This window comes from Eurosta solidaginis, chromosome X, assembly GCF_040869045.1.
Source record: "Eurosta solidaginis isolate ZX-2024a chromosome X, ASM4086904v1, whole genome shotgun sequence".
Taxonomy (NCBI): Eukaryota; Metazoa; Arthropoda; class Insecta; order Diptera; family Tephritidae; genus Eurosta; species Eurosta solidaginis.
Genome location: NC_090324.1, coordinates 205,298,565 through 205,323,304, shown reverse-complemented (window position 1 = coordinate 205,323,304; position 24,740 = coordinate 205,298,565). Strand labels below are relative to the sequence as shown.

General features: G+C 36.8%; 1 protein-coding gene across 1 annotated transcript in view; it reads left to right on the top strand.

Annotated features, from left to right (window-relative positions):
- The window catches only part of Gat (GABA transporter), a 1,840,468-nt gene that overhangs the window by 740,880 nt on the left and 1,074,848 nt on the right, over nt 1-24,740 (top strand). Inside the window, exons 5-7 of the mRNA XM_067758099.1 lie at nt 23,182-23,449; nt 23,507-23,610; nt 23,672-23,796. Of these exons, the coding sequence (XP_067614200.1) occupies nt 23,182-23,449; nt 23,507-23,610; nt 23,672-23,796 (497 nt within the window). The remainder of the gene's footprint in view (nt 1-23,181; nt 23,450-23,506; nt 23,611-23,671; nt 23,797-24,740) is intronic.

Here is a 24,740-nt window from a genome sequence, read left to right as displayed (position 1 = left end):
ATATATTTCAGACTATAGTGTGTCGAGTGATCACAAGAAAGCTTATAAAAGAAAAACACACAAACATACATACACACGCTCATTTCTATTTTCATGTTAAAAATATTTACCGTCATGCGTCAGAAGAGGAATTTTAATTCCAAACTCATTATAAGCCTTCACAAAATTCGACCCGTTGTCTGTTACTGTTGAAACTAACTTTTTGTTGTCCAAGCCAAATGACAAATGAATTTCGTGAAGAAGCTCAGCAATTCTGTCGTAAGTATGAGTTCCTGAAAATCTTCGATACGCAATAGCAGCTGATTTTATTGTAAAAGTTTTGGAATCAATCTAAAAGGGAATTTCATAAATACCATAGTGTTGAAATCGCTTTAATTTTCTGAAATTTTACCCAATGGGCAGTAACTCCCAAAAATCGCCTGGTACTACTCGACCAAACATCAGCCGTTGTACAAACGTAATCAACATTTTTTAATATGGTACGAAGTTCATCCATATTTTCAATAAATCTGTTTTGTATGTGCTTTCCCAAGGTTCTTCTAGATAAGTGGTTCATATGCGCACTTTCATCTTTTGATAAAATATCTGTGAACAATAATTAAATAAAAAGTATTTAACACTCAGTATAAGTGAATTAAAATGGGTTGGTGTCGAAATTCTGTATGTACAAAATTCTGTATTGCAAAATTCTGTATTAAAATATAATGCTAACAATGTTAAAGAGGTCATGCATTCATAATTCCGGAAGTCGAAACACCGGAAATCAATATTATGGAAGTCAATATTCTGGAAAAAGCCAATCCAACACCGTCTGCGCCATGCACAGTAATTCTGCGTAGAACACCTTTCTGCATAGGCGGCCTTCGGCCGCGCTTATAAAAAATAACCCTGGGCTACGCCATGCCAAGTCCGGGTGTGTGGTATGTCCTTCTGCGTAGTACACCCTTCTGCGTATGACGAAAATCACAAAACTTGAATAAAGCAGAATTTTTCGCATTAGACATGCAGAATTTTGAAAAAGCAGAATTTTAAAAAGCAGAATTTTAGAAAGGAGAATTTTAAAAAGCAGAATTTAAAAAAAGCAGAATTTTGTTCAAGCAGAATTTTTTTGCAATTTACAGAATTTTGTCACCCAGAATTTTGTAATACAGAATAATGACACCCTCCCAACTAAAGTTATTCACCATATATTAATTTTCTGAATGACGGCATTTCAACTGTGGAAAGGGGACTCATACTTTCGAGCACATAGGTAACAACATTGTCTTCATATTTTTTCTGACGGCTCGAACGGTTCAATTTTTTTATAGCACCAGATGTACTGTTCTCCAGCTTTTCCCGTTTTTTCTGCACATAAGGCTTATATTGATTTTCATAAGCTTCTGTGTGCACTCTCTAGAAGAAAACATGCAAATTAAAACAAAATTTTTTCGTATTACGCAGATATCGAAGTTATGTCACTTGAGACTTTTTTAATGTTATGTAGGTTGTATCATACGGCTATCTTCAGCGGGTGATAGAGGCGCAGGATGAGACCGTTATTGTACCTTTAAAATCAGGTGATCGAGTCTATTTGTTATTTTGTTGTATATGCTTAAGATGTCACACTTGTCTTATCTGTAGTGGAACAAACAAGAGGGCAAAAGGGAAAGGATATGGAACTTCTACTGGGGAACTTCTAATGTTTTTTTACCGGAATGGGAACCGAAATATAAAATATAACCGATAAACAAATGATTTTATGTATAATGCCCTTAGCTGCTAAAAAGTATTAAAGATAATGCCTGCTGGTACCAACAAACAACATTCCACTATAAAATTTGAAACTCCTGATTGTAGCTTAGATACTTCTTTACATATGTGCAAATCCTGGATAACGGACGCGACATTGGCACGTAGGTTTAAATCTGCATAAAAGGGAGCATAAGCAGCGCATTGAATATATATTAAAATATTTAGATAGATAAACATTTTGTGGACTTTAAAAATTTAAAATACTTATAAATATACGACCATATGCATATAATGCGGTTTATCGTGACAAGAAATAGAAGTAATTTTTTAATGCTTGTGAAAGTATGCAAACAGTTATTAAAAGTTTCAATTTTGTTCGTAGAGTAAACCGATATAAACTTATAGGACATTATTTGAATCAACCTATGAAAGCGGGTTTACCGACGTGGTCTATTTTAGACGCCAATAAAATATCCTACTTGAATTTTCCAGAAAAAAATTATTTCATTTTTTTTTAAGTACACATAACTATTTAACATCTGAATGCTGTTTGAATTCCACGTGCAGGTTTGCTTATAGGAAAAAGTTTTGTTGTTTTTTTCTAGGGGACGCGACACTAGGGTAAAGGTAGAATCAATTTATATAGAAAATAACAAACTTACCTTAAGATAGCTTATAAAATTTGATGCCGATTTTATTCTACCTCTGATGTATTTTCCCTGAGGGCACAGTTGGCACTTAGCAATAACTGATAGTGTACAACTGCTAGCTCCAGAAAACTCTGGCACAAAAAATGTTCCATCTAAGTACGCGGTAGAGGAACATGCATCTTCTAATACTTCAATATTTCCCTGGGGGTTAGGTTCAGCAATATTCAAGTCCGACACAATATTGCTGATACTCGATCGCGAATCCTCATCGATTTGTATTGGCGTTGACATTGTAAATATTTTATATTATTATTTAATATATCCACTTGAACACTTTCACTGAAAATCAATATTACAATTAAAATGCCATTTACCCAGTCTGCCCTGTCTTCAAAACTTATTATACTTTTGCTCGGAATAACAGTATTCTAATAAGAATATGTACTATACAGAAAACTACTCGTGTAAACAAGTCGCTCATTTACTTCAATAGTGTCATAACTCAAAAAACATGACTTTGAGTAAATAACATAAAAACGTAATAAGTATCATGATGTATGTTGTATAAAAAAAATCTTTGTGGTCCGTTAAAAATTAATCACGTGCTATACAAATGAAAAGATGCTTTTATATGCACACCAAATGGTAGTTAAAATCTTTGAATGGCTCTCCTGAAAAATTTTGTTTTTTGAGTTATAACACTATTGAAGTAAATGAACGAAATGTTATATTCGATTTAACCCACTTATGCCAAATGCTCTACATATAGGACACCTAAATTTTTACATACAAAGCGAGACATGTTTTATTATGTAGTGTTTACTTTATTTACGGATTTTATGTTTGTCAATATATAGCGGTCCACAGTACAGTAAGTTTGTTTTTTGCGGCAATGTGTGTGATGTCCAATCATAAACTATCAACATTTTCACTGCAAGTTGAATTTTTTCCAATTGTTAGCTAAAAATGTTATATTGTTTTCAATTTTGAATTAACAAGCATGGTTCGCCAATTGCTTGTTTTCGGTGTTGTTTTTGTTGTACCGTTCCATAGGGGTACTTTTTATAAGTATAAACCCCACTGTCAATGGGAAGGCCTGTATGAAATCAATTTTTTCCAAAACATTTTTATAAATCCATAACAACAATGTCTTTCGACTGTTGTTTTTACTAAACATCAATGCAAAGCACTTTTAAAATATTTACTTACTTTTGATGGGTGTATCTGGGTTAATGGCAATGTTGGCTGCCAAATCACGGCTGCCATACAATGTTTTCATTTCGGTTCGAAATTCATCAAAAAAAAAAATTACCAAATTTGATAAAGGACCATATTTTCTTTACTTTTGGTATAGATAAATTGTCACTAACAAAAAGTTTTCAATTAGTTTTTTCGCCGGCCATCGTATTGCCTCAATCCATGATAATTAAAAGGATGCTCAATCAAGCAAAGTCCTTTCAACGTTCCCATAGTTTGTTTTTCTCCCATAGAAAAATTGAGAAATATATTAAAGTCGTGCCTACTTGCTAAAAAATACCAAAATTTACCAAAAATGACCATCGGGCCAAACGTGGTTGGAAAGGACCATTTTTGGTCCAAATGGACCAAAGTGCCAACCGTTATGCATCCTGAGCTCCTGAGAGAGCGCTAAATACCCAGAAGCAAACTTGGAAAACTGTGTCTCCAAGTCATAAATTTGCGGATTACTTTTGGCGACATTTTTAACTGAGCATACATTCAAATTACTCCATATAACAATTTCAGGTCAAAAGAAACTTTTTTCAAATCAAATTAAACTTTTTTCAAATCAAATCAAATTTTTTTTGACCTATGAGATGTAGAGGTTTTGAACCTTGATTATACACTCAAAAACTACATATTTCAATGTTAAAAGTGTGCTACTAAAGTGTATTGAACTACATACATATATCGAAGCCCGAATGGAATATCACCCAATCTCGGCTGCCGATTTGAATGCGCCACATCCCAGAAAACTTTTAAAACAAGGGACTTTTTTCCAAGAATGTCATACCTCATCACGAAATTAATCCCATATAACCCATTGGGAGTCCCCAAAACCATCCCGAAATGACCCCCAAATGACCCCGAGGGAGTCCCCAAAACCATCCCGAAATGACCCCCAAATGACCCCGAGGGATTCCCCAAAACCAACCCGAAATGACCCCGAGAGAGTCCCCAAAAAGATCCCGGAATGACCTCCAAATGACCCCGAGAGAGTCCCCAAAAAGATCCCGGAATGACCCACGAAAGACCCCCAAATGACCCCGAGGGAGTCCCCAAAACCATCCCGAAATGACCCCCAAATGACCCCGAGGGAGTCCCCGAAAAGATCCCGGAATGACCCACGAATGACCCCGAGGGAGTCCCCAAAAAGATCCCGGAATGACCCCGAGAGGACCCCCAAATGACCCCGAGGGAGTCCCTAAAAAGATCCCGGAATGACCCCAAATGACGCCTAGGGAGTCCCCAAAACCATCCCGAAATTACCCCGAGAGAGTCCCCAAAAAGATCCCGGAATGACCTCCAAATGACCCCGAGAGAGTCCCCAAAAAGATCCCGAAATGACCCCCAAATGACTCCGAAATGACCCCGAGGGAGTCCCCAAAAATATCCCGGAATGACCAACGAATGCCCCCAAATGACCCCGAGGGAGTCTCCAAAACCATCCCGAAATGACCCCCTAATGACCCCGAAATTACCCCGAGGGAGTCCCCGAAAAGATCCCGGAATGACCCACGATAGACCCCGAGGGAGTCCCAAAAAGGCCACGGAATGACCCCGGGAGGACCCCCAAATGACCCCGAGGGAGTCCCCAAAAAGATCCCGGAATGACCCCAAATGACCCCTAGGGACTCCCCAAAACCATTCCGAAATGACCCCGAAATGACTCCGAAATTACCCCGAGGGAGTCCCCAAAACCATCCCGAAATGATCCCCAAATGACCCCGAAATGACCCCTAGGGACTCCCCAAAACCATCCCGAAATGACCCCCAAGTGACCCCGAAATGACCCCGAGGGAGTCCCCAAAATCAACCCGGAATGACCCCCAAATGACCCCGAGGGAGTCCCCAAAAAGATCCCGGAATGACCCACGAATGACCCCCAAATGACCCCGAGGGAGTCCCCAAAACCATCCCGAAATGACCCCCTAATGACCCCGAAATGACCCCGAGGTAGTCCCCAAAACCATCCCGAAATGACCCCCAAATGACCCCGAAATGACCCATAGGGACTCCCAAAACCATCCCGAAATGACCCCCAAATGACCCCGAAATACCCCGAGGGAGTCCCCAAAATCATCCCGGAATGACCCCCAAATGACCCCGAGGGAGTCCCCAAAAAGATCCCGGAATGACCCACGAATGACCCCCAAATGACCCCAAATGACCCCGAGGGAGTCCCCAAAACCATCCCGAAATGACCACCTAATGACCCCGAAATGACCCCGAGGGAGTCCCCAAAACCATCCCGAAATGACCCCCAAATGACCCCTAGGGAGTCCCAAAAAGGTCACGGAATGACCCCGGGAGGACCCCGAGGTACTCCCCTAAACCATGCCAAAGTGTCCCAGAAATTACACCCAAACGGCCCCCAAAAAACCCCGCGAATACTCACCAAAATCAAGTCAATATTACCCTAAGAAGCTTCAGAACTACACGCGAGCTGGTTGCGCATATGGGTATATTTTGACGGCATCTCGATGGTTTATTTTTTTATTTTTGAATAACTGAATAAAAACTAAAATTTTATTGTTATTCCATATTTTGTAAATAATGAATAATAACTAAACTCTTTATTCAAAATTTGCAAAAATAAGAATGGACGTTTATCATCAATTAGAATATTTTGAATAACGAGAAAATGTTATTCATTATTCAAGAAATGCTTGAATAAAAAATAACTTTTTATTCATCAATCAAAAAATTTAAAATGATGAATAATTTTTTTATTTTTTATTTTGATTTGTTTCATTTCAAAATGACTCAACCCTGGTAAATACAACATTTGGCACAAGCTATCAAGCAGTCGTTGTGGCCCAGCGTTTATGATGTTGCGGTTGCGATCGCGTGGCGCGAGTGTGACCACCGTCAAAATATGAAATTAAATTCTTAAAACAATTTTTTTACTATCTGTTTTGATTTACTCTCATTTTGCGTTCAACTCGATTTTCCATTTATATATGCACAGGTAATTCTCAAGCTTGTTATGAAATGTTTTAAGTATATATGCAGATTACGTCATCAGCTCAGAATAACACTGGATCACAAATTCCAATTTTTTTTTCGCATCAGAGATGCCATTATGAAATTCCTATGTAAAATCACCCCCTGATTCCGAAAATCAAGGTTATTTTTAATTCTATGGTAACGTTTTTGAGATATTTACGAATTACCGTTAAAAAAAAAAAAAAATTTGGTCCACTTAATCATATATATCTCAAGGACGAATTGAGCAATTTCAAAACAGTTTGGAGCTTTTAAAAAGTAATAAAATTTGCTATAAACTGTGCATACCACACTGTTTGCTTGGCCCTGCAGGTTCAAAGACAATAAACAATCATTACGGATTTTTAAAATTTTTTTTGTAAAAATATAAAAAAATTTGTACTTTGCGAGGAAGGATCTCGAAAAATTTTTATTTTTTTGCAGATTTTTCTTTTTTTCTCTAAGTTCTGTTTTAATACAAAAAAATAAGCTTTCACTCAACAAAATCGATATACTAATACAAAAGTTATAAGCATTCAAGTAAATTTATCCATTAATACTTAAGTACCCTACTGATACAAATGTTTTAGTATTCGTATATCAGTTAGTTAGCAGGTAGATTTTCGAAGGATTATTAGATACAAAAAACTGTTAGTGTCGTTTTCTCAAACCCAGGTACATTTCAAGCAAGAGCATATTTTTAAGGCAGTTAGTGTTTTCTTTGTAGAAATAGGGAACCTTTTTGTGTACATATGCTATTATTTGTAGGGTACTTAAGTTTTACTATATGGATATATTTATTTGAATGCTTATAACTTTTGTTTTAGTTCATCGATTTTGTTGAATAAAAGCTTATTTTTTTTGTAATGAAACAGAGATTAGAGAGAAAAAAAATCTGCAAAAAAATTGAAAAAATCTATAATGATTGTTCGTTATCTTTGAATCTGCAGGGCCTAGCAAAAAGTGTTGTATTTTTATTACCATTTAAAATCTTCAAACCGTTTTGGAATTGCTCAATTCGTTCTTGAGATATATATGATTTAGTGGACCCATTTTTTTTTTTTTTTGAAAAACCGGTACTTCGTAAATATCTCAAAAACTTTAACATAGAATTAAAAATAACACTGATTTTCGGAATCAGGGGGTGATTTTACGTAGGAATTTCATAATGGCGTCTCTGGTGAATTTTGGCTGTAAACCAATGTAATTTCTCAATTAGAGAAGTATATGAAAAAATGCATATTATGCGTTTTTTCTCAAATTTTTTGACTTAAAATATAATTTTTTTGTTACTAATATTTTTTATTAAAAAAAAAAATAAGTGGTACTTATTTATGCCTTCCCACTCCCACCAAAATCAAGCACAAACCGTTCTTAAATTGAGAACTAAAAGTGGTTAATCGACCACAAATCGTTCTCAAAGCATGAGAATGAAAAATCTTAAATCAAGCACAAATAGTGCTTGAAATGAGTACAGATGATTCACACATCAATACCTAACTGGTCATACGAACGGTGTCCTTGGAAAAACTGTTCTTAAAGTAAGCTCATCGGTCACGAGTAGTGATAGAACGATACGAGCACTGAGTATCTATACTTTTCCAAAAAATACACGAGTGTTTCGTACTCTATGATTTTTTTCAAGTACTGAGTAAAGTATCGATACCTTACCTCGATACTTTTCTCCGGTACTATACCAAGTGCCGATGGTCTACATGTTTAAGATCAACAAAGTTCAGTCCATTAACACAATAGCTTGAGCATAAATTGAGATTCTCGACAATGTGGAAAAGCTCCGCATTTAACTTAAACGAACTTTTTGATAATGGTGGAGCGGGAGATGATTTCTGCATGTGGTGGTAAAAGAAAAGTATGTGTTTATTATCCAGAATCACTAACTCCAACAAAACTATGAAAACCTGCTAAAAATAAAATTTCAATACATTTTCACTTGTCATGCAAGAGAGCGCTTTCGTTCTACTGTGAAATTTTGGTGGATGGAGTTAGCAGCTTTTACAGCATCTTCGACGACATATTGGTATTGAAAATTGTCTAAATCAAATTATATACATGCCTACTTTCAAAAAAGGGGAAAGGAACATACTTTACACAAATACTGCTGAAGTGGTGAAATTGGATGAGTGGATAAAAAAAAATTACGATGTACAATATAAATTTATTACAATTTTGTAAAATTGGTGTGGCGCCGCCTACATTAGGCAGAAGCAAATTTAAAAGTTTTGCAAACCATTAGCAAAAGCCGTTGATATCACCTTGCAATGTGGCGGAAATAAATGTAAGGGGCTATAGCCTCCGAAGAGATTTAAGACGGGATCTTCTTATTTTATGCCGACTACGCTAGGCAGATGGGTTTTCACTGAGAGCTTTTCATGGCAGAAATATACTCGGAGTGCTTGCGAAACACGCCGGTTGGCACAGAGAAGGAGCGACTGGCGCGCCTTGTTTGACGGCCATGACCGTTTAAACGGGTAAGCGCCAATTAAGTAAGTAAGTAAGCCTGCGAAACACTACCAAGGGGCGACCCCCTCTAGAAAAGTTTTCCTCTAATTGAAAAAAAAAACGTGTTTCTAAAATTTTGATGTTGCTTTACCCGGGGCTCGAGCCCAGGATGTTCTGTGTGGAATGCGGAGCACGCTACCATCACACTACGGCGGCCGCCGGAAATATGATCCTTGGTATTATATATAGATACGATCAAAAGCGGACAATCCTACTTTAAAGAAAAGTGGCTTACAGTTTTAATCTTAACAAAATTTTCAAAATATATATGGTACGTAACAATACTCGTACTACCAGTAGAAATAGACGTATCAAAATCTTTTGATACAGTCAACCACGGAACGCTACTGCAAGACTTGTAGGGTCCCCTCTTCCTCCTAGTCTCAAAATGTGGACCGCAAATTATCTGTCTGTTCGGCAGACATCGGTGCAATTCGGGAACGTAGCATCTAAGCCAAAAAGAATGGTGTTCCATCGCCGCTTTTGTTTAACTTCTACATATCGAAGCTGTATGTCCTGCTTGCGACGTGTCCCGACATAATACCACCATCTTTTCAATTGCATGGGAAACCGCTCTTGAAACTGCAGATTTGATTGGACTCCTGTTAGAGGATATTGATGACAATTTGTGAGTGGTTCCACCTATTGGATGGGGCGAAGCGCTGTTACAACAACAACAACCAGTAGATATATGGATGTCAGTGCAAAGTAAATAAGTTCTATTTAAAGTTCTGTTGAGTTAATCTCCCCACAAAACGTTTGATGCCATAAAAAAATACGCGATTTACCTCCGTGGAGATTTAGACCTTTCTCTTGCAATTTGCGTCGTGCTACATTTTTTAAGGATATTCTGAACGGTACCTGCAAGGCAGATGAATATTCACTGGGAAGCTTTTCATGGGAGAAGTATATTCGGCTTACTTGCCAAACCGCTGCCGAGGGGCGACCCTGTTTAGAAAAACTTTTTCTAACTGAATTTTTTTTAAACGCCATAAGTCGATCAAAAATATTTTCAAATATATCCTTAAAATATATGTAAGAGCACACAAATGGGTATATAATGTTCGGTTGCGTCCAAACTTAAACTGCCTTACTTGTTATACCCAGCTGTACTTGTACACAGGGTATTATAACTTCGATTGGATACCGGTTGGTTGTACAGGTATAAAGGAATCGAGATAGATATAGACACCCATATATCAAAATCATCAATATCGAAAAAAAATTGATTGAGCCATGTCCGTCCGTCTGTCCGCCCGTCTGTCGGTCCGTCCGTCTGTCCGTTAACACGATAACTTGAGTAAATATTGATCTATCTTCACCAAATTTAGTACACGGGCTTATCTGGACCCAGAATAGATTGGTATTGAAAATTAGCGAAATCGGATGATAACCACTCCCACTTTTTATATATATAACATTTTGGAAAACACAAAAACCCTGATTATTTAGAAAATAATACGCCGAGAATTTTGAAATTTGACGTGTGGGCTGATATTGAGACTTTTAATAAAAATTTGGAAAAATTTTATTAAATGGGCGTGGCACTTCCCACTTGTGATAAAATCAATTTTACAAATATTATTAATCGTAAATCAAAAATCGTTACCTACCAATTCGGCAGAGAGGTTGCCTTTACTATAAGGTATAATTTGAAGAAAAATTAAAGAAATCGGTTATGGACTACGCCCACTTTTATATAAAAGATTTTTAAAAGGGTTGTGGACGAATAAAATAAGCTATATCTTTGCAAAAGAGAGGTTTATATCAATGGTATTTAATTTCCCAAGTGAATTTATAACAATAAATAGGAAAAACTTCAAATTTAAAAAAATGGGCGTGGCACCGCCCCTTTTATGACTAAGAAATTTTCTATGTTTCGGGAGCCATAATTCAAAGAAAAATTAGTTCAGAATGGAATCATATGTATATGTATTATTGCGCAGCATTGTAACACTATTAAGCACACAACATTTCAAGTGTACAGCTGGGTATGTAATGTTCGGTTTCACTCGAACTTAGACTTCCTTACTTGTTTTATATTAAAATCAAAACACACGACCTACTTTTTCACTTTTGGTAAACATTCCGAAGTACTAATTTGGATCGAGAATACTCTATACCTTTTACTGAGTATGAGCACTAGCATTGATACTTTGATCCGTGTGTTTTGTATGGATACCGGTATTGATACTTTTTCTACAAGTTCTATCACTTATCACGAGTTAAAAAAAGATGTGTTTAACAGACTTTTGTCAAGGAATTTTCTTAATTTTGAACTTGTTTTGTCGTTTTAGAACTATTTTTTCTGAGTGTATGTCATGTAGTTTTTAGGTAGGAAAATATTTTAAGGTGGGAGTAGTTTTTAAATTAATGGATGATAGATGTTTTTTTAAGATCAAGTTTAGATTTTTATTGCCAAACGTAAGTGAAACAAAAAACGCATTAAAATAAAGGCCCTTATTATGTATGTCACAGTGAATGTTTGCGTCGCATTCACTCACATTCACATTCACCCAGAATTCGTATTATATAACTTCTTACGTTTTCGCGTTCGTTCTCTTACGTAGTCACTACGTATTCACTGCGTATTCACTGAGACTGTCAAGCCCAATACGTAGCCAGTATAACCACTTATTAATTTTGTTATTTCGGAAAAGTTTGCAGTGCAATTTTTTCGGAATAACATCGTTTTAACGAGCTGGCAATATTGCAGGGAAACACCTGACAAATGTTACAAACAATTGTAAACAATGGAGAAAACTTCATCTATGGAGAAAACAGTGTAAAGCAATAAATCAATAGATTATTAATATTGTTTGGTAATATTTTTATGTAAAGTGTTTATTATTGTTATTATTGATTTTTGTGAACATGTAAAAATAAATTTATAAAAGAAAACAAACATATGCCTGAGTGTATCACTTTAGCCTCCTTCAACCAAATTTTGTTTCAAGATTTCTTGTTCGAACTTCATTATAAAATTGCTTCAATGTTCCTTCAAATTGTATGTCGGGGTTGATTCTGGATAAGTAACAATTTAACATGTAACAGGTATCCAGATTGAAGTTGAGCTAGAGTGACTCGCGTCTCCCTTCTGCTTTCCTTCTCTGCGAGTTTGGGTTATTTAACTTTAAGAACGGGGTTCGCAGGGCAATTCCTGGCATAGAGATTCAGGAGCCGACATTGAATGTCATCAAAGGCATGTGCATCATGGACAATTATGGCAATCGCATTTTCGCCAAGTACTATGACAAAAACTTCCTTCTAACTGTATGTAGAAAAACGTTTGGTATTAGAAAATATTATGTTGGCATTTGATGAGATCTGTGATGGTAGGTAAGTGGAAGATGTGTTTTGTAAGTTGTGAAATAGTTCAAGAGCTGACGTGGTTACATCATTTTTAATCAGACTAGATATTAGGCTAACTGAAAGTGTAACAGCTCTTTATAAAGGTTCTTTGTTATATTAAAATATTAAAATAATACTGTAACGTTTTCTTTTTTTTTTTTGAGACTTTTAAGGTGATGGTAACGCAAACGACTCTTGAAAGCACAGCGGTAAGGTTGCAGTATATCTGATCTTGAAATTAAAAACTGCAACGAAATGCTTAGCATGTAATTCCTGTTGGGTTTTAACCATGTGGACACTTCAGGCAAATAGGGCGTCACCACCGCGTAACTTGTAATTCTTCGATAATACCGTCTTGACAAATAGCTGCTAAAACCACAACATTGTTTTAGCAATCAAAGATGTTCTTCTTTGCACTATCGAAAAAATGAATACTTTGCATAGGCAAACGGGGCTGTGAACTGATGTCGTTGTTGTCGTGGCAGTGCTTCGCCCCATCCAATAGGTGCGACCGATCACAAATTTTCACCAATATCCTCTAACGGAAGTCCAAGGAAACTTGCTGTTTCAACAGGGGTGGATCATAATTGAGGAGTGTTAGAGGACTTGGTTCGACAATACAGTTGAAGAGATGGTTGGTGTCACGTGGGGACACGTTAAAAGATGGACATATGTTTTGTATATCGGGGTTGATTCTGAATAGGTAATAGTTTAACCTGTTACAGTATCCAGATCGAAGTTGCGTTTCTCTTCTGAAAGTTTTGGGTATTGTTCTTTGAGTACTGGATTCACCGGGCAATTCCTGGCATAAAAGTCTGACGCCTGTTTGTGGAGTTCACTGAGGACCTACTTGTATTTTTTGGGTTCATACGGCTGTGTTGTCAGGTGCCGTATTTCCTCATAATGCTTACGGAGACTACTCCTTAAGCCCCTGGGCGGTGTTGGTTCATCAATCAGATGTCTGTTGGGATTCCCATGTTTCTGGGTATTCAACCGGAACTGTTTGGTTAGCATCTAATTTCTCTCCCTAATGGGGAGTATTCTCGCCTCATTGTGTAAATGGTGTTCTGGGGACATAAGAAGACAACCCGAGGCGGTTCTAAGGGCAGTAGTTTGGCAGGCCTGTAGCTTTTTACACTGAGTAGTCTTTAGGCTTGGCGATTACATCGGGGAGGCGTAGCGTGCTATCGGCTAGCCAATTGCTTTGTAAGTGGTAATGATCGTTTCTTTATCTTTACCCCAAGTAACGCCGCAAGAGATTTGAGGATTTTATTACGGCTATGGATTTTAGGAATCGAACGTCACACATAGGAGTTTTGGGTGTAAGACAGACGGTAGCGTGACGCCATCGACGTGGATGTTCAATATGGTCGACATTTGGCCCATCCATGTTATAAATAAAGTCGCCGATGATTTGGTCGGTGACAATGTCAGGGTTCGCGAAACGAAAGAATTGGAGAGATCAGGAGATAGTTGTCTATTTTATTACCTATCTCATCGATGGGTGGCCCGGGACCTGAGGGGCTTCGATATATAGAAGTTAAACAGAAGCGAGGATAGGACACCACCCTGTGGTACCCCTTACCTAATTCCTCTGGGCTTAGATGTTGCGTACCTGAATTGTACCGATGCTTGTCGATTATTTGCGATACACTTTTGAGACTCGAAATAATTCACTACGTTGTTCGAGAATCAGCAGAATCACCGATTTATAAGAACATTTTAAAAAAAGTAGCACGGAGGTATAATTATTATAGTTATTAAAAAATCCACAATAAAATTATTATTTTTATTTTCCTATTACTCAGAATTAATTTTTGACATAAAACTAAGAAAGACGAAAGATAGTGACAAAACTATAGTATAACGATTAGTTATAATCAGTGACTCATTTTCATAGGCTTTTTTTCTTTACTCGAAAAAGTCCGGTTAAAAACTATTCCTTGGTTGAAGTTGTATGGGATTCCGGGGATACTCATAGCATTTTCATGACGAATCATGCATCCTTTTTCAAAAAAATCTACATAAAGAAATAAAATCCGGATATTTATTTTATAAGTCCGAAAATAAAAGGGTAATTCTCTACTTTAGTTCACAATTGCTAAAACTCGTCCAAAAATATCGGGAGAGGTGTCAAAAGACGCGTTTTGATCCCAGGACCACGAATCCGAAAGCGGAAATTCCAAATTTTATTTCTGTCAAAAGATATTTCCAAAAAACGCAAAATGGCCCCGGATCGCTCCGAAACGGGGGGTGGGATCCATAGTATTTTTGCGCAGAATACCTTTCTGCATTGGCGGTCTTCGGCCGCGCTTATAAAAAATACATTGGGTGGGTCCAACACCGGCTTGGAGACCAAATCTATATCCGCGCAAAACACTTTTACCCAGTTTTTCTTGTGGGTACAACAAAATCATCAAAATTACAACAACCACGTGAAAATTTTCAATTTTGTTTGCAAATATCTCCTAAAAAAAAAAAATTCCAACTTCATCGGGCCAAACGTGGTTGGAAAGGACCATTTTTGGTCCAAATGGACCAAAGTGGCAACCGTTATGCATGGGTTTGCCCAACCGTTCAATAGCTCCTGATAGAGCGCTAAATACCCAGAAGCAAACTTGGAAAACTGTGTCTCCAAGTCATAAATTTGCGGATTACTTTTGGCGACATTTTTAACTGCGCATACATTCAAATTACTCCATATAACAATTTCAGGTCAAAAGAAACTTTTTTCAAATCAAATTAAACTTTTTTAAAATCAAATAAAATTTTTTTTGACCTATGAGATGTACAGGTTTTGAACCTTGATTATACACTCAAAAACTACATATTTCAATGTTAAAAGTATGCTACTAAAGTGTATTGAACTACATACATATATCGAAGCCCGAATGGAATATCACCCAATCTCGGCTGCCGATTTGAATGCGCCACATCCCAGAAAACTTTTAAAACAAGGGATTTTTTTCCAAGAATGTCATACCTCATCACGAAATTAATCCCATATAACCCCTTGGGAGTCCCCAAAACCATCCCGAAATGACCCCCAAATGACCCCGAGGGAGTCCCCAAAACCATCCCGAAATGGCCCCCAAATGACCCCGAGGGATTCCCCAAAACCATCCCGAAATGACCCCGAGAGAGTCCCCAAAAAGATCCCGGAATGACCTCCAAATGACCCCGAGAGAGTCCCCAAAAAGATCCCGGAATGACCCACGAAAGACCCCCAAATGACCCCGAGGGAGTCCCCAAAACCATCCCGAAATGACCCCCAAATGACCCCGAGGGAGTCCCCGAAAAGATCCCGGAATGACCCACGAATGACCCCGAGGGAGTCCCCAAAAAGATCCCGGAATGACCCCGGGAGGACCCCCAAATGACCCCGAGGGAGTCCCTAAAAAGATCCCGGAATGACCCCAAATGACGCCTAGGGAGTCCCCAAAACCATCCCGAAATTACCCCGAGAGAGTCCCCAAAAAGATCCCGGAATGACCCCCAAATGACCCCGAGAGAGTCCCCAAAAGATCCCGAAATGACCCCCAAATGACTCCGAAATGACCCCGAGGGAGTCCCCAAAAATATCCCGGAATGACCAACGAATGACCCCCAAATGACCCCGAGGGAGTCTCCAAAACCATCCCGAAATGACCCCCTAATGACCCCGAAATGACCCCGAGGAAGTCCCCGAAAAGATCCCGGAATGACCCACGATAGACCCCGAGGGAGTCCCAAAAAGGTCACGGAATGACCCCGGGAGGACCCCCAAATGACCCCGAGGGAGTCCCCAAAAAGATCCCGGAATGACCCCAAATGACCCCTAGGGACTCCCCAAAACCATCCCGAAATGACCCCCAAATGACTCCGAAATGACCCCGAGGGAGTCCCCAAAACCATCCCGAAATGAACCCCAAATGACCCCGAAATGACCCCTAGGGACTCCCCAAAACCATCCCGAAATGACCCCCAACTGACCCCGAGGGAGTCCCAAAAAGGTCACGGAATGACCCCGGGAGGACCCCGAGGTACTCCCCTAAACCATGCCAAAGTGTCCCAGAAATTACACCCAAATGGCCCCCAAAAAACCCCGCGAATACTCCCCAAAATCATCTCAATATTACCCTAAGAAGCTTCAGAACTACACGCGAACTGGTTGCGCATATGGGTATATTTTGAGGGCATCTCGATGGTTTATTTTTTTATTTTTGAATAACTGAATAAAAACTAAAATTTTATTGTTATTCCATATTTTATAAATAATGAATAATAACTAAACTCTTTATTCAAAATTTGCAAAAATAAGAATGGGCGTTTATCACCAATTAGAATATTTTGAATAACGAGAAAATGTTATTCATTATTCAAGAAATGCTTGAATAAAAAATAACTTTTTATTCATCAATCAAAAAATTTAAAATGACGAATAATTTTTTATTTTTTATTTTGATTTGTTTCATTTCAAAATGACTCAACCCTGGTAAATACAACATTTGGCACAAGCTATCAAGCAGTCGTTGTGGCCCAGCGTTTATGATGTTGCGGTTGCGATCGCGAGGCGCGAGTGTGACCACCGTCAGAATATGAAATTAAATTCTTAAAACAATTTTTTTACTATCTGTTTTGATTTACTCTTATTTTGCGTTCAACTCGATTTTCCATTTATATATGCACAGGTAATTCTCAAGCTTGTTATGAAATGTTTTAAGTATATATGCAGATTACGTCATCAAATCAGAATAACACTGGATCACAAATTCCAATTTTTTTTTCGCATCAGAGATGCCATTATGAAATTCCTATGTAAAATCACCCCCTGATTCCGAAAATCAAGGTTATTTTTCATTCTATGGTAACGTTTTTGAGATATTTACGAATTACCGTTAAAAAAAAAAATATTTGGTCCACTTAATCATATATATCTCAAGGACGAATTGAGCAATTTCAAAACAGTTTGGAGCTTTTAAAAAGTAATAAAATTTGCTATAAACTGTGCATACCACACTGTTTGCCTGGCCCTGCAGGTTCAAAGACAATAAACAATCATTACGGATTTTTAAAATTTTTTTTGTAAAAATATAAAAAAATTTGTACTTTGCGAGGAAGGATCTCGAAAAATTTTTATTTTTTTGCAGATTTTTCTTTTTTTCTCTAAGTTCTGTTTTAATACAAAAAAATAAGGTTACACTCAACAAAATCGATATACTAATACAAAAGTTATAAGCATTCAAGTAAATTTATCCATTAATACTTAAGTACCCTACTGATACATATGTTTTAGTATTCGTATATCAGTTAGTTAGCAGGTAGATTTTCGAAGGATTATTAGATACAAAAAACTGTTAGTGTCGTTTTCTCAAACCCAGGTACATTTCAAGCAAGAGCATATTTTTAAGGCAGTTTGTGTTTTCTTTGTAGAAATAGGGAACCTTTTTGTGTACATATGCTATTATTTGTAGGGTACTTAAGTTTTACCATATGGATATATTTATTTGAATGCTTATAACTTTTGTTTTAGTTCATCGATTTTGTTGAATAAAAGCTTATTTTTTTGTAATGAAACAGAGATTAGAGAGAAAAAAAATCTGCAAAAAAATTGAAAAAATCCATAATGATTGTTCGTTATCTTTGAATCTGCAGGGCCTAGCAAAAAGTGTGGTATTTTTATTACCATTTAAAATCTTCAAACCGTTTTGGAATTGCTCAATTCGTTTTTGAGATATATATGATTTAGTGGACCCATTTTTTTTTTTTTTTTGAAAAACCGGTACTTCGTAAATATCTCAAAAACGTTAACATAGAATTAAAAATAACACTGATTTTCGGAATCAGGGGGTAATTTTACATAGGAATTTCATAATGGCGTCTCTGGTGAATTTTGGCTGTAAACCAATGTAATTTCTCAATTAGAGAAGTATATGAAAAAATGCATATTATGCATTTTTTCTCAAATTTTTTGACTTAAAATATAATTTTTTTGTTACTAATATTTTTTATTAAAAAAAAAAAAAATAAGTGGTACTTATTTATGCCTTCCCACTCCCACCAAAATCAAGCACAAACCGTTCTTAAATTGAGAACTAAAAGTGGTTAATCGACCACAAATCGTTCTCAAAGCATGAGAATGAAAAATCTTAAATCAAGCACAAATAGTGCTTGAAATGAGTACAGATGATTCACACATCAATACCTAACTGGTCATAAAATACGAACGGTGTCCTTGGAAAAACTGTTCTTAAAGTAAGCTCATCGGTCACGAGTAGTGATAGAACGATACGAGCACTGAGTATCTATACTTTTCCAAAAAATACACGAGTGTTTCGTACTCTATGCTTTTTTTCAAGTACTGAGTAAAGTATCGATACCTTACCTCGATACTTTTCTCCGGTACTATACCAAGTGCCGATGGTCTACATGTTTAAGATCAACAAAGTTCAGTCCATTAACACAATAGCTTGAGCATAAATTGAGATTCTCGACGATGTGGAAAAGCTCCGCATTTAACTTAAACGAACTTTTTGATAATGGTGGAGCGGGAGATGATTTCTGCATGTGGTGGTGAAAGAAAAGTATGTGTTTATTATCCAGAATCACTAACTCCAACAAAACTATGAAAACCTGCTAAAAATAAAATTTCAATACATTTTACCTTGTCATGCAAGAGAGCGCTTTCGTTCTACTGTGAAATTTTGGTGGATGGAGTTAGCAGCTTTTACAGCATCTTCGACGACATATTGGTATTGAAAATTGTCTAAATCAAATTATATACATGCCTACTTTCAAAAACGGGGAAAGGAACATACTTTGCACAAATACTGCTGAAGTGGTGAAATTGGATGAGTGGATAAAAAAAAATTACGATGTACAATATAAATTTATTACAATTTTGTAAAATTGGTGTGGCGCCGCCTACATTAGGCAGAAGCAAATTTAAAAGTTTTGCAAACCGTTAGCAAAAGCCGTTGATATCACCTTGCAATGTGGCGGAAATAAATGTGAGGGGCTATAGCCCCTGAAGAGATTTAAGACGGGATCTTCTTATTTTATGCCGACTACGCTAGGCAGATGAGTTTTCACTGAGAGCTTTTCATGGCAGAAATATACTCGTGCTTGCGAAACACGCCGGTTGGCACAGAGAAGGAGCGACTGGCGCGCCTTGTTTGACGGCCATGACCGTTTAAACGGGTAAGCGCCAATTAAGTAAGTAAGTAAGCCTGCGAAACACTACCAAGGGGCGACCCCTTCTAGAAAAGTTTTCCTCTAATTGAAAAAAAAAACGTGTTTCTAAAATTTTGATGTTGCTTTACCCGGGGCTCGAGCCCAGGATGTTCTGTGTGGAATGCGGAGCACGCTACCATCACACTACGGCGGCCGCCGGAAATATGATCCTTGGTATTATATATAGATACGATCAAAAGCGGACAATCCTACTTTAAAGAAAAGTGGCTTACAGTTTTAATCTTAACAAAATTTTCAAAATATATATGGTACGTAACAATACTCGTACTACCAGTAGAAATAGACGTATCAAAATCTTTTGATACAGTCAATCACGGAACGCTACTGCAAGACTTGTAAGGGTCCCCTCTTCCTCCTAGTCTCAAAATGTGGACCGCAAATTATCTGTCTGTTCGGCAGACATCGGTGCAATTCGGGAACGTAGCATCTAAGCCAAAAAGAATGGTGTTCCATCGCCGCTTTTGTTTAACTTCTACATATCGAAGCTGTATGTCCTGCCTGCGACATGTCCCGACATAATACCACCATCTTTTCAATTGCATGGGAAACCGCTCTTGAAACTGCAGATTTCATTGGACTCCTGTTAGAGGATATTGATGACAATTTGTGAGTGGTTCCACCTATTGAATGGGGCGAAGCGCTGTTACAACAACAACAACCAGTAGATATATGGATGGCAGTGCAAAGTAAATAAGTTGTATTTAAAGTTCTGTTGAGTTAATCTCCCCACAAAACGTTTGATGCCATAAAAAATACGCGATTTACCTCCGTGGAGATTTAGACCTTTCTCTTGCAATTTGCGTCGTGCTACATTTTTTATGGATATTCTGAACGGTACCTGCAAGGCAGATGAATCTTCACTGGGAAGCTTTTCATGGGAGAAGTATATTCGGCTTACTTGCCAAACCGCTGCCGAGGGGCGACCCTGTTTAGAAAAACTTGTTCTAACTGAATTTTTTTTAAACGCCATAAGTCGATCAAAAATATTTTCAAATATATCCTTAAAATATATGTAAGAGCACACAAATGGGTATATAATGTTCGGCTGCGTCCAAACTTAAACTGCCTTACTTGTTATACCCAGCTGTACTTGTACACAGGGTATTATAACTTTGATTGGATACCGGTTGGTTGTACAGGTATAAAGGAATCGAGATAGATATAGACACCCATATATCAAAATCATCAATATCGAAAAAAAAAATTGATTGAGCCATGTCCGTCCGTCTGTCCGCCCGTCTGTCGGTCCGTCCGTCTGTCCGTTAACACGATAACTTGAGTAAATATTGATCTATCTTCACCAAATTTAGTACACGGGCTTATCTGGACCCAGAATAGATTGGTATTGAAAAATCGGATGATAACCACTCCCACTTTTTATATATATAACATTTTGGAAAACACAAAAACCCTGATTATTTAGAAAATAATACGCCAAGAATTTTGAAATTTGACGTGTGGGCTGATATTGAGACTTTTAATAAAAATTTGAAAAAATTTTATTAAATGGGCGTGGCACTTCCCACTTGTGATAAAATCAATTTTACAAATATTATTAATCGTAAATCAAAAATCGTTACCTACAAATTCGGCAGAGAGGTTGCTTTTACTATAAGGTATACTTTGAAGAAAAATTAAAGAAATCGGTTATGGACTACGCCCACTTTTATATAAAAGATTTTTAAAAGGGTCGTGGACGAATAAAATAAGCTATATCTTTGCAAAAGAGAGGTTTATATCAATGGTATTTAATTTCCCAAGTGAATTTATAACAATAAATAGGCAAAACTTCAAATTTAAAAAAATGGGCGTGGCACCGCCCCTTTTATGACTAAGAAATTTTCTATGCTTCGGGAGCCATAATTCAAAGAAAAATAAGTTCAGAATGGAACCATATGTATATGTATTATTGCGCAGCATTGTAACACTATTAAGCACACAACATTTCAAGTGTACAGCTGGGTATGTAATGTTCGGTTTCACTCGAACTTAGACTTCCTTACTTGTTTTATATTAAAATCAAAACACACGACCTACTTTTTCACTTTTGGTAAACATTCCGAAGTACTAATTTGGATCGAGAATACTCTATACCTTTTACTGAGTATGAGCACTAGCATTGATACTTTGATCCGTGTGTTTTGTATGGGTACCGGTATTGATACTTTTTCTACAAGTTCTATCACTTATCACGAGTTAAAAAAAGACGTGTTTAACAGACTTTTGTCAAGGAATTTTCTTAATTTTGAACTTGTTTTGTCGTTTTAGAACTATTTTTTCTGAGTGTATGTCATGTAGTTTTTAGGTAGGAAAATATTTTAAGGTGGGAGTAGTTTTTAAATTAATGGATGATAGATGTTTTTTAAGATCAAGTTTAGATTTTTATTGCCAAACGTAAGTGAAACAAAAAACGCATTAAAATAAATTAAAATAAAAAATATTGAAATATGGCTTTTCTTTCTAAAACATGTCAAAATGTATATACATATTTCGTTCGAAAAAGTATAATTTTCCAAGGTTCGAATCGAGCTCAAGGCCAGAACAATAATTTTTTTTTTTCTAATGATAATTATTGTTATTTTTTAATTTTTCTAAATTTGAAAAATTGTATTTTGTTTTTGGGATAGTAAGTAGAAAATTTTTCAGACAACCTGCCATAGCTGCGCAGATAGATCCATTTCGAAGGGTGCTAAGCCTTGTTTGTTTGACTGGCAAATTTGCTACTTCTATTCCTTTTTACCAACTATATTTATTCAGTGTTTTGCACCAGATGGCGCAACACTGAATAAATATAGTTGGTAAAAAGGAATAGAAGTAGCAAATTTGCCAGTCAAACAAACCACCGCTGTATAGCTAAATGGTTAGCGCAGCTTGCCTAAAGCGTACTGATGATGAAGGCTTAGCACCCTTCGAAATGGATCTATCTGCGCAGCTATGGCAGGTTGTCTGAAAAATGTTCTACTTACTATTCCAAAAACAAAATACAATTTTTCAAATTTAGAAAAATTAAAAAATAACAATAATTATCATTAGAAAAAAAAAAAATTATTGTTCTGGCCTTGAGCTCGATTCGAACCTTGAATGATATATCAATAGGCCGATAAAAACAAAAACAAAGTATAATTTTCTTTGTGGCTGAAAGGCTTCACAAAAGTTGAAACTGTGCATGTGTCCCCTTTATAGCTTTTCAATATGAAAAAGTAAAATGTCAAATAAAACTACAGTGGGTACAATGCAGGTTAAAATATTAGATTGAATAAATCTTATCATTTAAAGCCATAGGTGGTGCTATAATAAAAATTAAAGTTTGTATGCCCAAATTTTGTATTAGGCATGCATTTTTAAACATAACTTACGTACACTAAACTTTTCTCGCGATACAACCTAATATGTCTGCTTCAGAGTGATTACTTATACAATACTTATGTAATACTTTGTTTAAAATACATGTTGTTGCTTTATTAAGGCGGCGCGCACTACAAATATCTGATGGAATCGAACATATTGGCAGTATACGATGGGAATTGGCGGGTACACTTTTACTAGTATGGATTATGTGTTACTTTTGTATATGGAAAGGTGTCAAATGGACCGGAAAGATTGTTTACTTCACTGCACTATTCCCATATGTTCTATTAACCATACTTCTTATTCGCGGTATAACTCTACCAGGGGCAATTGAAGGCATTAAGTTCTATATTATACCACACTTTTCAAAGCTTGCAGAATCAGAAGTAAGCATTGCACATATGACATATTTCTTTGTTTGGATAGTAATTTTATAAAAACAGGTTTGGATCGATGCAGTTACACAAATTTTCTTTTCCTATGGGCTTGGCCTGGGAACATTGGTTGCACTGGGAAGTTATAATAAATTTACCAACAACGTTTACAAGTAACTTCTTAATTGCATCTTCCGTGGAATGTTTTTTTTTTTAATTTTTCTTCCTTTTTAGGGATGCTTTAATTGTATGCTCAGTAAATTCAAGCACAAGTATGTTTGCAGGTTTCGTGATATTCTCAGTTGTGGGTTTTATGGCTCATGAGCAGCAAAAGCCAGTAGCAGATGTGGCCGCTTCAGGTAACATTATAATTACATATTAGAAAATTTATGAGTTAAGACGGTTTATAGTAATGTTTATACCCAGCATGTACTTGTAAACAAGAGTATTATAACTTTGGTTGGACAACGGAAATCTCTATGACATTCGATATACTGGCGTATCTTGACCCAGAATAGATGGGTTCGTGCGATTACCTAGCCCAATTTTCGATAGCGAAAATTTCGAAAAATGGAAAAAGTTGCCCAATTTAATACCAAAAACCTATAAAGTGGTGAAACTTGATGTGTGGGTTGAATTTAAGACCAGATATAGCAATTTGGAAAAACTTTGGAAGGAGGAGGAGAACATTCAGAAGAAGGAAATTTAAAAGTTTTGCAACCCGTGAATCAAAAGTGTATGAAGATATCGTGTTGAAATTTGGCGTGACCTTGCTTTCACACATACATACACTTTATAAAAACTGACATAATCGGTTGGCGACCACGCCCATTAAAAAAAAAATAATATCGAAATTTCGAAAAAATGGAAAAAAGCGAGAAATCATTTTCAAAGAGAGCTAAACTGATAAAACTTTATGGTGGCACACAAGTAGAGAAAAAAAACTAAAAATTTTGTAAGCCATAAATGAAAAGGGGTACATGTCGAAATTTGTCACGAAGGTGGTCTCTGCTATTACATTGTGCAACAGCCGGCTGGGTACTGGACCAAACCCATATTTTTGTAGAGATTGAGGCTTAAGTAGAGAAAGTACTATCTCCGTTTTTCGAAGTTAGCCTCCAAAAAATAGATATCGGGTTTCAAAATTCTACATTTCGAAATTTAATATTTTTTATTCTCGTTAACGCGGTCAGCAAATTAAAAAAGTAAAAATGTGGTCGTGGCCCGCCTTTTTCTTTTATTTGAATGGCTGAATGCTGTTATACGAGGTGAAACAGAACTTCGAAAATATGAAAAACCTCAT